Source organism: Brassica napus, chromosome C7 (genome assembly GCF_020379485.1).
Source record: "Brassica napus cultivar Da-Ae chromosome C7, Da-Ae, whole genome shotgun sequence".
NCBI lineage: Eukaryota > Viridiplantae > Streptophyta > Magnoliopsida > Brassicales > Brassicaceae > Brassica > Brassica napus.
The window spans coordinates 15,245,451-15,261,619 of NC_063450.1; the positions used below are offsets into that span (position 1 = coordinate 15,245,451).

At 32.5% G+C, this 16,169-nt stretch overlaps 1 protein-coding gene across 8 annotated transcripts; it reads right to left on the reverse strand.

The window, feature by feature from the left end:
• Positions 1-1,070: 1,070 nt before the first annotated feature.
• Positions 1,071-2,682, reverse strand: LOC106434829 (putative E3 ubiquitin-protein ligase XBAT35). Of its 8 annotated transcripts, none has more exons than XM_048763579.1 (3): positions 2,581-2,682; positions 2,308-2,370; positions 1,071-1,988 (listed from the first exon to the last, which is right to left on the reverse strand). In XM_048763579.1, the coding sequence occupies exon 3, from the start codon at positions 1,945-1,947 to the stop codon at positions 1,210-1,212; it is 738 nt and encodes a 245-aa protein (XP_048619536.1). In that variant the 5' UTR covers positions 1,948-1,988; positions 2,308-2,370; positions 2,581-2,682; the 3' UTR covers positions 1,071-1,209. The 8 variants fall into 8 exon arrangements, with proteins under 8 accessions (XP_048619536.1, XP_048619534.1, XP_048619539.1 ...); XM_048763577.1 differs by having other exon boundaries at positions 2,228-2,370; positions 2,581-2,680; XM_048763582.1 differs by having other exon boundaries at positions 1,071-1,947; positions 2,228-2,370; positions 2,581-2,675.
• Between the last annotated feature and the right edge of the window lie 13,487 nt (positions 2,683-16,169).

Below are 16,169 nucleotides of genomic sequence, written 5' to 3' on the forward strand. Positions count from 1 at the left end.
TGGCAATTACAAAAAGTAAAGAGATTGTTTAAACAAGGTCATCTAAACAAAGTCTTTTTGATGGGATTTAAGATCGTCAAAAGGGGATCTCCTCTCAAGAGAAGAGGTTGTCCATGATGAATATTTGTGGTGGTGGTCGATGTTGACGATCTCTAAATGTAGAATGTTTATACGATTATGCTTTTGAATGAATAGTGATAGTTTTTCACGTAAACACGATTTGTCAGTCAACAAGGTATATTTTCTTATATAGGTTGGGCTTGGTTTTGGTTCTAACATTCTAATGAGTCGTGTGTTAGAATAATCTCCAACAACTATGATCATTTGGAATGTTGTAAATACTGAAAGCATTCTTGTATATTTTTCAGTGAGAACTCGAATTAGTGAAATATTCCTAAGTGGTGATGCAATGCAAGGTAATGTTTTCGGACATATTCTAGTAAATGATGAGGACCATGAGGTTGGTTTCATGGGAAGAAGTTAATGATAGTTAAGATATGTTATTGGTGTCAAAATAATCTCCGAGCCCAGAAAAAATTGAGAAGGCTCAAGCGGAGCTTGGGTATTTAACATTGATACTCCTTTATGCGATGTTCAAAGTAAACACTTCAATTTTCTAAAGCTATCAGTTAACTCAAATGTGTACCAAAGACACTTGTCTTAACACGCAGCAAGTAGAGTTGTTAACCAGTGTACCTCTCAGTTAGGTGATTGTTGGTAGCCATAAGTATAGTCGGAAGATTGTTCACGTCTTGAACGACCACATATGGAACCTCTTCCAACACACATCAGTGACAGCAGAATTAAATATGCAATTTATGGTCAACCATAAATTGTTTTCCTCTCTCAACTCCTCCATTGTACTTTGATTGCCATATTACCAAATGTAAAAGATAGATGGGTTGGTGAAGTTTTTAATAAGATGATTTATGTGAATAAAGTGTAACTTTTGGTTCATGAATGTAAATAATTCAATTTCTTTTCCCAGTATGTTTTTCAATTTAACTTAAACTCTTGATTAGTCTCTTCTATTTAGTGGTAATAGTTTAACTTAACATTTTCTGGAAAAATAACAGAAAAACGGTTAACACTTCCAAGAATCTGAGAGAGAGAGAATTCGACAAAGAGTTTCTCTTCAGTTTTCAACAACACATTACAACAAGACATAAAACAACCTAAATATGATAATTAAAAGTGAAAAGAAAATGACTAAAAGAGATCAAGGATTTCTGAAATGGAGGTGTTGCATAGAGGACAGTTTCCTCTTTGAACCCAAAGCTCTCTCGAACACAACCTGCAGAACGTATGACCACACGGTATAAACGCTGCTCCTTTGCTTCTTACCATACAAACACAACAACTTATCTCCGCCGCCGCCGCAGTCTCCTCCACCACTCCTCTCTCCTCTTCCTCCCCGTCTCCTCCTACTTCTACCAAGCTCATTTGCCCTTCGTTCTCATCCAACAACTCCATCAACGACATCCTCGCCGGCTGCATGTCTGTCGTCACCGGCGGCGTTTCCTCTTCCCTCGCTGATAACGCTCTCTCCTCCGCCAACACCACTCCTAACTGTAACCTCCCCTCCGCCGTTACTCCGCCGCTGGAAGCAGACTCCGGTTGCGATTGTCCTCCTTCGTTTCTGGAGTTGGAGAGTAGAGAACCGAGCTGGTGACTATCACTATTGCGTTTGAGGCGGAGCTTTTCGCGTAGAGACTTCCAAGCGGTCTTGTCTCGGTGGCTGCTGTAGTCGTGTCGGTGCTCTCTCTGCATTACATCAAGAAGTGTCCGATTTGATTGGTTCCTAGACGGCAGAGGCTGCGGCGAGGTTCCGTTTCTGTCGGCCATTAGAATAGCTTCGAGAGTCAACCCCGGTAACGAGCTCCGGCCAGTCTCCATACAATCTAGTAACGTCACTCTCAGCCTATCACCACCGTCCATTTGCATCATCTTTTACGGAGTCAAGAGAGAATATAGAATGAGATTGTGAACTGAAAGACCACGAAAAATAGCGTTAAAAACAAAATCGAAGATTTTCTCGGGATAATCAACGAGTGGAATAAACTTAGTAATCTCAGCTTCCCTAACTCAGCTATCTAGGAAACTGAAATCCAAGCTAAAAGAATCAGTATATCAACCCCTAGATGAAATCTTCCCGAGAAAAAAAAATTTCCATGAAAAAACATTCAAAAATTAAAATCTTGCTATTAAAAGAATGAATTTTGCTAACCTTTTAATTCGGACTCATTTTACTATTCTCAGCTTCAAAGAAAACCATAGTTTCCTGAGAAAATTTCTAGAGTTTCTTACACTGAACAGATGAACACTTTGGCTTTCTTCGTTTGCAGCAGAATCCGAAATCCAAGAGCAGATCTGTAATAAATAGAATATACTTTTAAATTATTCTGGCAAAGAGAGAGAGAGAGAGATTAATTCCGATTCTTCTACTTTTTTAAAGATCAGTGTCAGACAGCAATCATATTACTTCACAGAAGAATATATATATGTATATCTACAGACTACAGATAGCTTCTTTTTTTTGGAGAACTACAAATAGCTTTATTTACATAACATGATTGATACCTTTGAAGTTGAACTCTTTTCTTCTCGCTTTATCTTTATGTGAAAGAAGGAGAGCATATGAAAAAAAAGAAGGAGAGCATATCTTTATCTTCTAGGTTCACCAGCCAAAAAGATTTCATTATTTCAAATTCGATATCTTTAAAAAAATAAATAAAATACTATTAAGTTATATTATATTTTTTAAATAAAAAAAATAAAAAAAAATAGCAGTTACAGAAAATAAAATTAAAAAAAATCTTTTTAACGTCGTCAGCAAAACACTAAACCCTAAATCATAATCCATAAATCCTAAATCCTAAATCCTAAACCCTAAACCTTTGGGTAAACCTAAACCCTTGGGTAAACCTTAAACCCTAGGATAAACTCTAAACCATGGGGTAAACTCTAAACCCTTGGATAAATCCTAAACTTTAAATAAAAACACTAAACCCTAAAACTCTAAACCCTAAAACTCTAAACCCTAAATCCTAAACTCTAAACTCTTGAGTGTTTTAGTGTTTACTGATTTTGATTTAAAGTTTAAGATTTATCCTAGAGTTTAGGGTTTATTCAAGGGTTTAGGGTTTAGGATTTAGAGATTATAATTTAGGGTTTAATGTTTTACTGACGATGTTAAAAATATTTTTTTTTTGTAATTACTACTATTTTTTATTTATTTATTTTTATCTTTTAATTTAAAAATATAATATAATTTGACAATATTTTGTTTTCTTTTTTAAAAGATATCGAATATGAAATAACACAATCCTATTGGTTGGTGAACCCAAAAATAAGTCAAAAAAAAATGTGTACAAGCACAAAGACGCCCTCGATTGGTGGTGTTGGTGTAACGGGTAAACGTTATTTACTGTACAATGAGGTTTTGTAATTACTTATTTACCCATCCATTTATGTGTCTTTATTGATAAATCTTTTGATTTTTAGTGTTATTTTTGTGTGGACCATAAGGGTATTTATTACAGTTTTGGTCGCACACTACCGAAACTAACGATGGAGAGTCATTTGCTTGTCTGGAAATGGAAAATTTGTTAACCACATGACAATTGCATTTGATTCTTGTCGGGTTTTTCCATTAAATTGTACTTCCACTGAACTTAAAATCTTAGTTCTGGACTCAACATTTCAATATGTTTAGCTGATTTTTAATAAGATTGTACATTTCAAATATCGGGACAAAATATACAGATAAGAGATCAGGAGTAAGAATTAGAATACAAAAAGTTGTACTTAAAAATATATCTAATAAAATATGAGATGAAATTTTGAGTAATTAGCTAGGATAAAAAATGGTAATTCTCTAGTATAGCAATTTTTAAGTTTTTGTCATAAAAATAGCAATAAAAAATGATCAAAATAGTTTTTTTTTTAATATTTATTTTTATTTTTTAAAATTTGAAATTTTATCCCTAAAACTTCACCCCTTAACTCTAAACTTTACCCTCTAATAAAAAAATTTTTAGTCATTTTTCATTGAATGCTATTTTTGTGACAAAAACTTAAAAATGACTATCTTAGAGAATTTCTCTGAAAAAAATACTTGTTGTTAAAATCAGTGGCGGAGCCCGCCTCATTTTTCACTGGGATCATTTAAATTCAAATCATATATTATAGGGGTCACTTAACAAAACTTTTGCAATTTTCGTTAGAATTGTTGTTTAAACCATAAGTAAAATTTGTTTTCATTATCTAACTATGCATTAATTTGGATAAAGATTGATTTAGTACACGTATTTTTGCTATATTTTAATTGTTTAAAAAATATTAAATTTTGAAATACCTATATAAGTAATTCGGATTTTAAGTTTTATGTCTGATCTAATTTATAGAAATCTAAGAAATTTCAAATGAATAATTATTTCATCAAAATGAATGTGAGAAAATTTTGGAAGACCTAAATTTCACCTACATAACATGTATAATTTTGAAAATTTTGTTGATGTTTTCAATTATAGTAATTCTGGTAAAAACGTGATTTGCGTAGTACATTTTATTATATGTTTTTGTGAGTAATTGTTGGCATTACATTTTGTTTGTAAGTAGTTGGGGACCGGAAACCCTTGTGTTAATCTTAAACTTTAAGGGGTTGATCGTTAGTCCAGAGGCTTGTGAAAGATGCTCATTATAAGTCGTAAACCATTAATCTACAAGTTAAACCCGACAAGGAAGAATTGGTATGGATTGAGCCGGTTTTACATTTGTAATGCTTTCAGGGTATTTAATACTCTCTGCGTTTCAAATTATATGATGTTTTAAAAGATTTATGTTGTTTTAAAATATATAATGTTTTGAGATTTTAAGATTAATTTTAATTTTATTGGAAACTGTTCAACCAATAAAATTTTACTGTCTTTTTTTATAATTGGTTGAATGATTTTAAAATTATATCTTTAAAATTAATTTTTAAAAAATATAATTTTTTAATTTTTGTGCACTAAATCAAAACATCATATATTATAAAATAGAGGGATTATTGAACAGATGAAACGATCACCAAACAATAACTACCCCTAACAACTTCAGTTAGGCTTAACCATATTCACGGACTAACTAATCAACTAATGAGATGCTTCATATTTTCCAAGTTATAGTTCAATAGTTAGTTAGAGTTTTACTCTACACTTTCACAAAACAAAAAAAAAACTGATTTATAGTAACAAATGATAACGAGGGTGCCTCATTTGTTCAAAACATCTAAGGGCCCCAACACATTGAAGACCATCATGTTGGATCAAGACTAATAGCCAGCCATAACATCATTCGTACCATGATTTTCGGTTTGATTGCCATCATTATGAGAATTGAGATTCTTCAAAACAGTATTTATCCAAATTATCATATTTTCGACCGTATATAATATTCTTTCATTTTCAAAGGAACAAATTTATCAATTATATGCTGTGTAAAGAAGATTACTAAAAGCATTGTTATCGGTAAATATTTTTCCCAAATCTCTCAACTATTTAATATCAATAAAAATAAATACTGAAGTTAAAATTTTAAATAAAAGAATTATAACCAATCACACCATTACAAATAAGTATGAACGTTTTTCATGATATGTTTTGAGTCTATTAAACGACAGATAACAGATATCAAAACATAAAAATATTTAGATCCAAGTCTTTAAGTCCACATTTAACTACTCAAATCAAGATTTGTAAGTTTTGAATATCCGTTTAAAAGTTAAGATATTCAATAATATCCAAATTCATAAATTTTTGAAAATATATTAAGAAAGTTAAACAATAGTAAACTAAAACTTTATATAACAATATAATAGAAATAATAGTGTTAGAAAACATAATATTAAAAATTATAATTGTAAATATAAAATTTTAAACACATTATAACTATGATAAAATCTGTGTTTTGCGCTGGGTAAGTTTATATAATTACAACTAAACATATAGTATTGACAAATTAAATAAAAATATGTGATTGAACTCTTTTGATATGTATACAATTATGTTTTCTTTATATAACATTTGGGCCTGGCCAATTGTACTTGTGGACCAAAGCCTATTTTGAATGTATGATGGGCCGGATCGATTTGGCTTAAAAAAAATTACACTAATTTTCAGAATTTCATAATGGGGTTGGCTTATAATTTAGTTTGGCTTATAATTTAGACATGATGAACATATTAAAAAGACAAGAGAAATTACCAAAAATATTATTTTTAAAATACCACTTTTCATTTTCATATTTACACTAATTATTTTTACCATCATCATTAACGAAGGGTAAAAGACATTTATAAACTTTTGAATAACTTTGACAAAAAAAAAACATATGGTTAACTAATCTAAACTTAAAACATCAACTCTAAACCCTAAATCATCAACTTTAAACTCTAAACCATGAAACATCAACTCTAAACCCTAAATCCCGAAACATCAACTCTAAACCCTAAACCCTAAACCTTCAAATCTAAACCCTAAAACATCAACTCTAAACGTAAACCCTAAACCCTAAATCTAAACTTAAAACATCAACTTTAAACCCTAAATCATCAAGTCTAAATCCTAAACCATGAAACATCAACTCTAAACCCTAAACCCTAAAACATCATCTCAAAACCCTAAACCCTAAACCTTCAAATCTAAACCCTAAAACATCAACTCTAAACCCTAAACGTAAACCCTAAACCCTATATTTTTCTAAAATTCGAACTCTAAACCCTAAAACACTAAACCTTCAAATCTAAACCCTAAAATATAAACCCTAAAACATCAACTCTAAACCCTAAACATAAATTCTAAACCCTAAAACCCTAAATCTTCAAATCTAAACCCTAAAACATCAACTCTAGGGTTTTAGGGTTTAGGGTTTAAGATTTAGGATTTAGGATTTAGAGTTGAAGGTTTGAGGTTTAGGGTTTTGAGTTGATGTTTTAGGGTTTAGGGTTACTTTTTTTGGGTTTAGGATTTAGAGTTTACTTTTAGGGTTTAGGGTTTAGTGTTGATAGTTTAGGGTTTTGTGTTGATGGTTTAGGGTTTAGATTTGAAGTTTAGGGTTTAGGGTTTAGAGTTGATGTTTTAGGGTTTAGAGTTGAAGGTTTAGGGTTTAGAGTTGATGTTTCGGGGTTTTGGGTTTAGAGTTGATGTTTCAGGATTTAGGGTTCGTATTTCAAAAAAATAGGGTTTAGGATTGATGGTTTAGGGTTTAGGGTTCGTATTTCAAAAAAAAATAGGGTTTATGATTGATGGTTTAAGGTTTAGATTTGAATTTTAGGGTTTAGGGTTTGAATTTCGAAATAGTATAATTCGAAAAAAATTAAAAAAAAATATTTTTTATTTTTTCTAATTTTTATTTATTTAAATATTTATTTATTATATATATAAAAAACAAGGACATAAGAGTTTTTTGCCACTTAGTGAAAAATGTATTTTTGAAAATATCTCTTTAGTGGTGGTAAAAATAAAAAGTAATAGCATAAAAGTGGTAAACATGTAATTTTCTCAAAAGACAACTACAAATTAGGTTTGACTTATCATTATGGTTCGTTATTGCCCATATTAAGACCATAAAATTTAGGGAGGCTTATTCAAACAAGAATTTGTATGGAATTTAGTGATTTTAAAAGTTGATGGACTTTTAAAAGTTAAGTAAACTTAACAAATAGTTTACATAGATTTCCATTGATTGTGATTGATCTTCATAGATTTGCATACATTTTGTTTTTTTTTTTTTTTATAAATCCTTTTAAGGAAATATGTAAAAGTTCTTTTAGAAAACTTTACAATTTTGTAAAAGCTCTCTATAAGCAGAGACGATAATAAGAGATGATATACGGGTCAGAGATGATGTACAACAAGTCCCTGAGAAATCTTCGTGGCCGAATCAAGTCACAAGATCGATCGAGATCAACTCTTGAAGATAATCTATTGTAGCCATCTTGGACCTCATGTTGCTACGTACGATTGGAATTGATGTTCCTTAGTAACACTAGTAGCGATGAGTTGAGCCACCTCAGTCATTCCTTCACCCACATGATCCAGTTTCCACTACGAAAAGACACAAGGAGATGATGAATGTTTCGGAAATGATAAATGAGTGTTGGGTAGTTTTCTGTCCATGGCAACGATAGGAGCTGCGCCTCGAAGAATGAGTTGGTAGAAAGAAGGATCGTTAGCCATGAAAGATAGCTTTCCACCACTATTGCTTACGCTATTCTGCCAAGATGATGACACTCAAACATTGATGCTTCTTGTTATGGTGTAAGAACATCATCACTGCTTTTTTTTTCTTTGTATATGACTTCTTCTTGTTACAGTTTTGAAATAAATGAGCAAATGTTGAAATTATTTTACTTGTTTGTGTAACGCTACGGAATCAAAAGTGTGTTTTCTATTATATGGATTTTAAAACTCTTATGGGTATACATCAGATTTTCAAATTTGAGTCTCATGAGTAAAAAAGTAAAGAATTTATATCCCAATAACAATAGAGTTTGATAGAATTAAAAAATCAATCATAAGTAAAAATTTTGAATAACAAAAGATTTTGAATGAATTTTAAAAATCTTTAAACCAATAACAATGGAGTTTACTAAGAGTTTAAAATTCCATCTACCAATAATGATGGATTTTCAAAATTTTATAATTCACCTAGACTCTATCTACCAATAACTCCCCCTTAGTGTAGACCCGATTATCAAACATCTTTTTGAGCCAATAAACTAAATACTATTAAAACAAAATAATACCCCCGAAAACGAAAATATGTATCTTTTTATTTTAATTTTCTACTCCGCGCAACCGCGCAGATGTTTTTTTTTTCACTTTTCTATACATAAATTATTGTTTTAGAACATAAGTGGTATATATTTTTAACGTTAATCATATACTAAAATGTTTATATAACTATTTCAAATACAATAATTTTATAATTTACATGTTATAATTAATTAATTGTTTAAAAGCGTATCTATTTTCACTTTTTATTATGTATTTATTTTATTGTATTTGCATTTAGTTATTAAGAAAAAAAAATATTCATGAGAAAACATATTTGAAAATTATTTTGTATTTAATTTATGCTAAATTCCGACTCGTCTTTCAAAGCTGGATTTCTTTTTACTAATATTTTTTATGCTTATTCATTTTAGATAATATATTATTGTATATACAAAAGTCTAAAATATGTTAATTTTGCTAATTTTAAGTCGTTCTATCATCATATTATATTTTTAAAATAAATAGTTTATATTTATGAAAATAAAATTTATAAATTTATCAATTGAATATACTTTTATCATAGATATTTAAGTATAATAATTGTATTTTAACATGATCATGACTATAAAGTAGATAAAATAGGATTTAATTTATTTATTTTTCATTTTATAAACGACAACTTAAAATACATTTAATTATTGTTAAAATATTTTTACACAGATTTATTAGAATTTTTAAAATATAATATATAAATATATATTATATTTAAAATGAAAATATATTATGATTAAAGTAGTTACAAAGATTTTATATTACTAGCTTTAAATAAATACATGTTAATTTTTATACATGTATTATATAGTTTGCTAATGTTAACCCATCTTACCAACGTATTAGATTTTAATTTTGAACATAAATATTTTATATTAAAATATATAAAATTTATAAATTTAATACAATTTTATTATATTTAGCTCAATATAATAAGTTTCTTTTAATATGATTGATTATGATTATATAATAGATAAAATATTATAGAATTTTTTATTTTTCATTTTATAAACGATAATTGAATATATTAATATATAATAATATTTCAAAATAATTTCGAAAATGAAGATCTTGTAAAAAATTTTAAAACAGATTTGTTAAAATGTTAAAATAAATATATTTATATTTAAAATAAAAAAATATCAAAAGATATTATGATTAAAGTATTTTAAAGATTCTATGTACATTTTTTTTTTGTCATCGACTTTTACAAACTCATACTGACTCTGTAAACAACATCGGGAGATCTGCATCCATGTGAACAACGAAAGACAGTTGTGTCCTTGCACTGCGTGCGAGGTTATATGCCTTGGTATTTTGCGTTCTTGGTACATAGATAATCTCTGATCGGAGGAAACTTGCTTTCAGGGTTTTTAAATCTTCCAAATAACTTGCAAAAGCTGGCCATTCATCTGGTTCCGAAACCATCTTCACCAATTGAGAACAATCCGTTGCAAACGTGACCTGAAACTGCCGTAAGTTCCTCATACATTCCATTGCCCATATTAGTGCTTCCATCTCTGCGTGGAGAGGAGAGAGACTAACTCTAACATTTCTCGCCCCCATCAACCCATCAAATCCTACTAGCGTACTATACCAACCTTGTTTGGAAAAAGTATCATTCTCTTTCCAAGAACCATCTGTGAAACACCATCTGCCTGGAATCGCCAGGAGTGTCCTATCCTCCACATTTTGTGATGTTCGCTGTTCGTTCAAAATCTGTGCCTCAGCCCAAAGTGTTGATTCCATTGCTGCCAATTTAAGAGTTTCCCTAGGATCAATATCCAGGTTGCTAAATACTTTATTATTCATTCCTTTCCAGATGTACCATAATATCCAAGCAAATTGATGATCATCTATCTGAGGAAAGACTCTCAAAAAAAGATGATCCATGTTTGTGAAGAGAGAAGAGGTTGGGAAAATATCTGGGTTTGATGGTATCTTCGAGAGAGCCCAAACTTGAAGTGCTGGTGGACATTCGAAGAACACATGGTTTATTGATTCCTCAGAGGCTCCACATCTTGCACAACATGTGTCTCCTTGTATTCCTCTTGCATGTAAATTCTTCTTAACTGCTATACAGCTGGTCACCAATTGCCATAGAAAATGTTTTAACTTTGGTGGACACCTTATTTTCCAACAGAAAGCCTTTAGTACATCGACTGTAGGTCCAATGAGTAATGGTGGTCTTACCTTGTCTGGATAAACTCGTTCTGCCTGATATCCAGATTTAACTGTATATTTCCCGTTTTTTGTGAAGTGCCATCCATCTCTGTCTATCATCTGAGTCCTGCTCAGTGGTATACTTTCTATAATTTTCACATCCTGTGGATCCACCAAATCCCTAATTGCCTGTAAGTTCCAAGTTCGCAAAGTGGTATTAATGAGGGAATCCACTGTAAGGTCTGGATAGAAATTGTGTTGATTTTTATTTGCTGGTCTCGGACGAGTGGTTGGGAGTCATGGATCGTTCCATACAGAGATAGAGGATCCTGATCCCACCCCTTTGATTAGTCCTTTGCTTACCAGAGATCTAGCAGATATTATACGCCGCCATCCATATGACGGAGAATATGAACAGATCGGTTCCAGGGGTGAGACATTCCTACCGACCTTTGAAGACACGAGAAAATAAAGTATTTGGCTTCTTTATCAGCCGCCACAACTGCTTAGCAAGCATCGCTGTGTTGAAATTAGTGATATCTTTGAACCCCAAACCTCCTTCATCCTTATCAACACATACTTTGTCCCATGATTTCCAGTGCATACCTCTTGTACTTCCCCATGGGCTCCACCAAAATTGTGCTACCGCACTCGTTAGCTCACGGTTGCCTTAGGTAAACGATAACAAGACATCACATGATTTGGTAATGCCATAACCACTGATTCAATGATCACTTCCTTTCCTCCCTTAGTGAAAAACCGGAACGTCCACCCGCTGACTCTGTTATTTAGTCGGTCTTGTACAAAGCTAAAAACTTGTATCTTGGAACTTCCAAGATTTTCCGGTAAACCTAGATAAGATCCCATTCCTCTTAAATTCTGGATATCCAAAATATCCCTTAACTCCTGTCTGGCCGATTCCTCAATTTTATGGCCAAATTGAATGGACGACTTATCAAAATTTATAAATTGACCTGATACTGCCTCATAATCCTTTAATATCCTGAGAATAGTTTGGCACTCCTCTTTCTGAGCTTTACAAAAAAAGAGGCTATCGTCCGCAAATAGCAAATGAGATACTGCTGGACATGCCCGAGCTACTTTCATTTCCGTTAGTTGTTGCCCTCTCTCTGCCTTTTTTATGTTTGCAATTATAGCCTCAGTACAAAGAATGAATAAATAAAGAGATAAATGATCCCCTTGACGTAAGCCACGATGTTGAATAATGAGTCCACGTGGTTGACCATTTAGTAGAACCCGATATTGAACCGATGATATACACTCCATCATTAGCTTAATCCAGTGTAGATCAAACCCCATCTTCTGTGGTAAGGCTTTGATAAAATCTCATTCCACTCTATCATACGCTTTACTCATATCCGTTTTAATCGCCATAAACTTTCCCTGACATGCCTTATTGGTTCTCAATCCATGAAACATCTCCTGAGCGATAAGAATATTATCAGAGATCAACCGTCCCGCAACAAATGCTGATTGAGTTTCCGAAATAAGAGAAGGGAGACATATTTTCAACCACTGACACAACATCTTCGAAATAATCTTATACTCCACATTACAAAGACTAATTGGCCTCAACTCCGTCATCCTGGTGGGCCTCTCCGTCTTTGGAATCATACATATGTTAGTAATATTTAACCTTGGATCCAAATCTCCAGAAACCAGAAAATTATTCACCATATCAACCAAATCATCCTTAATAATATGCCAAGAGTGCTGGAAAAAGAGAGCAGTCATACCATCTGGACCTGGCGCCTTCTCTGGATGCCTCATAAACAAAGCCTCTTTAACGTCGGCTTCGGTCGCTATTCTTAACAATCGTTGATTCATCTGAGGTGTAATACCTGGTGTTACATCTGTAAGGAAACTATCAAACTATGATGGCGAAGTGGTACTAAATAGATCTTCGAAATAGTCTACTGCCACCTTCTCCACCCCGTTATCCCCTGTGATCCAATTTCCCAAAGCATCATGTAGTCCCACAATCCTATTACGTACCCGCCTTTGCTTGGTTAAAGCATGACAAAATTTTGTGTTAAGATCCCCAGATGAATGCCACATGTTCCTGCTTTTCTGATGCCAGTATTCCTCTTCATCCTTATATGCATCTTGTAACTTTTTGGATTCTTCCAAAATATCCTCCTGTGACCTATTATTATCTGTTTGTACCTCTTCGAGAGCTTTCTGTAAATCATTTATTTTATCCTTTCCACAAGGGGGATTATTTTTCCACCATTTAGCAATTTCATGGCGACAATTGCCAATTTTTGCCACTGTACTTTCAGGTTGTCCTGCCCTATAATTTGACCAGCCCATTGTAATTGATTTCATAAGTCCTTCTTGGCCAATCCACCTCTTATCAAATCCACCACTGGGCGACGATCATACACCACCATCCCTAATTATTCTGTATAAGAACATGGAAATAGAGTGTGCCACTCCTCGTTTGCTAAAGTACGATCTAGACGACATCTAATCATCACTGCTCCTTTTCCTTTTCCTCTTCTTCCTTGCCATGACATTTTATTTCCCCGAGCTTGGTTTGTGCGTGGTCCGATCGCCATACTCGAGCTTGTCTGTGGCTGGTTTGGATACGTGTCCGTTGCCTGGGGACAATTGGTAGTTGGTTCGATCGAGATTATAACAAGATTTTATCGCAAGGCTCTTTGTGAAGATTCTCTTTTACGAAGAATATCTTTTGTAAAAAAATGTTCACGCTGATTTTTTGCCGAAATTTGGACATTAACTTCGTCGTAACCGTTTTCAAACCCAACACTATATTTTGGTCTAATCCCTCATCCTATCTGAACCCTAAACCTAACAGGTGGATCTATTCAGACATGAAGTTGTTACAGAAAATCATATAGAAAATAGATGAATATAATAGATAAAAGCAATAAAGAAACCAAAGGAGTTCCTCCTTTCTCTCCTAACCTAGAACTATGAATTAAAGAAAGCTTAGCCGTCAACAATGGCTTAGAAAACACATAAATAGGGTTTTAGGTTGTCCAAGGGTATTCTGGTAATTTGTGGTTGTTTCTGGGCTTCGGCGGTAATAAAATATGCTCAGCCCATATTCTGGGATCACCGTCGATCGACACCAATGCTATTTCATCGATCGACAGTCCTTCATCTCGTCGACGGCTTCCTCTCGCGAGGCAGACTGACCACTCTTCAGTAAAACGAGCATAACTTGTGATACAAGATGTTGATTGAGATCAAACCGGCGGAATTGGAAATATAACTCAAAGTTATATCCTGTGTCAAAAGATGGGCTTAATCTAACGGTGAGAAGGTCTCCATCCATAGCTAAACATCTGACGCATCTGTGCAGTTCTGCATCTCAAAAGGCTCCAATATCACCATATTTCTCCAGAACGTACCTGAACCTGTAAATACTCTAAAAAGACTCCAAAAAATAATAATTATATCTTAAAACACTTATATACCATGGCTGAAAGTGGGTAAAATCCATGGTGTATCAAATATTTATCATGCTAGTTTCTTGAGTAGTTGGAATAGCACGAGAGTGTGACTGATTACATGAATCTAGAGTCATAGGATAGTTGGGACACGCGAGAGCATGAACGACTACCTTAACCTAATCATGTTGAACTAGATTTCCTTTCATAGCGAGAGTTGGTCTCGGATTTTAGTTGGACATTATCGAATATTGTTTATTGCTTTTTTTGATTCATCGGATATGCAGAGAGTTGGTATTAGATTAGAGTTAGACATCTGATATTTTATCGCAGCGAGAGTTGGATAACTTACTGCTTTCATTCGAGTTCTGGAATTGAACCCGATTAACCCTTGGCACCATTGATTGTGGTTTTGAATTCATTGATTGATAAATTCATAGATCTAGCTTTTTTTCCTTATTGTTTACACACCTATCTAGTTATTGTTTTCTAATTTGTTTTCTATTATTTATCTAGTGTAGTCTAAAACCAATAGTCTATTGTGTGAAATATCGAGTCTCTGTGGAAAAGATCTTCAAGTACTACACCGATCCTCTTATTTGAGAGATGTGCTTGAAAGTTAATTTGAGCATATCAGGGAGGTTCATAAAGGTGGTTATGGAAATGAAAATGACAAAAGTAAGACTCGACATGGTCGATGAAAGCTAAGTGATTTCCTTATTGATAATATAAGTTTTATGGCTTAATAATTCTTATGTGTGATCAATTTTAACTATCTAATAGTTTATATTTAAATTTCAGACAGTTTCACATAAAACGGGACGCTTGAAAATACTGGCAACAACTTTCAATTTTCAGCCGTATATTCATGCCTAATCAGGACAATCTTTTTAGTATTTACGATCGTTGGGTTTGTCTAGAAATAGTCATTACAAATAAGTACTTCAATCCTACAAAATGATCACATGGAAGTTAACTTTTGTGCTAACTATTTGACTCCCAACAGATCTTTAAGAGAAGAGTATTCAATTTCAAAGTATTTGCCTCCCAACAATACTTGAATGGTCAACAAAGCGTGTCCAACTTTAGCATCAAACTTTTTAAATGCTTGTGATACTGTTTGCACTGATCTAAGTTAGGCTAATTTAGTTGTTTTATAAAGTAAGCATATACTGACATAATATTACTTATAAGATTAAGATAAACCGTAACATAGTGAAAGTTAGCAATTGTGATAGCAACATAGATACGTAAACTACTACAAAAACACTACAACTGATAAGAAAATCGTCAACAACATGATTCATCAAAAAATTTAGGTTAATTTCTCAAATGATAGATAGAAAATCACACGAGTTTAATATAAAAAACAAACAAAAATTGATAAGAAATAACAAAAACCGAAAGCACAAATTCTTAAACGGTAGCTGACTTAAAATAAAAAAAACCATACATTCTTCTAAGACTTTAGTATTCTTGGTGTATGTTATCAATATGCATTTGCTGGAATCCTGCAAATAATTTTAAAATTGATTCATAAACAAATTCAAAAGATATTATTATATGAACACACTTGTACGATATTAAATTAGATTAGTTCTTACTTTTTCCTAAAAGCTTTCAATCTCTGAAATGTTAGGTTCAAAGAAAATCTTTGAACATCCTTAATGTTGATCATATATTTGAATCCCCCCTACACCAAAATAATGATATCACATATATTAACCTAAGCACGTTTAAGTCAAATATACATTAC

Bases quoted from the DNA above. Each gene is read 5' to 3' on its own strand.
- LOC106434829 (XM_048763576.1), bottom strand. From the start codon at position 2,637: ATGCTCTCCTTCTTTCACATAAAGATAAAGCGAGAAGAAAAGAGTTCA. The intron at 2,371-2,580 runs GTATCAATCATG...TATTTATTACAG, and splicing joins AAAAGAGTTCAACTTCAAAG to ATCTGCTCTTGGATTTCGGA. The intron at 1,948-2,307 runs GTAAGAAACTCT...ACTCCGTAAAAG, and splicing joins AAAGTGTTCATCTGTTCAGT to ATGATGCAAATGGACGGTGG.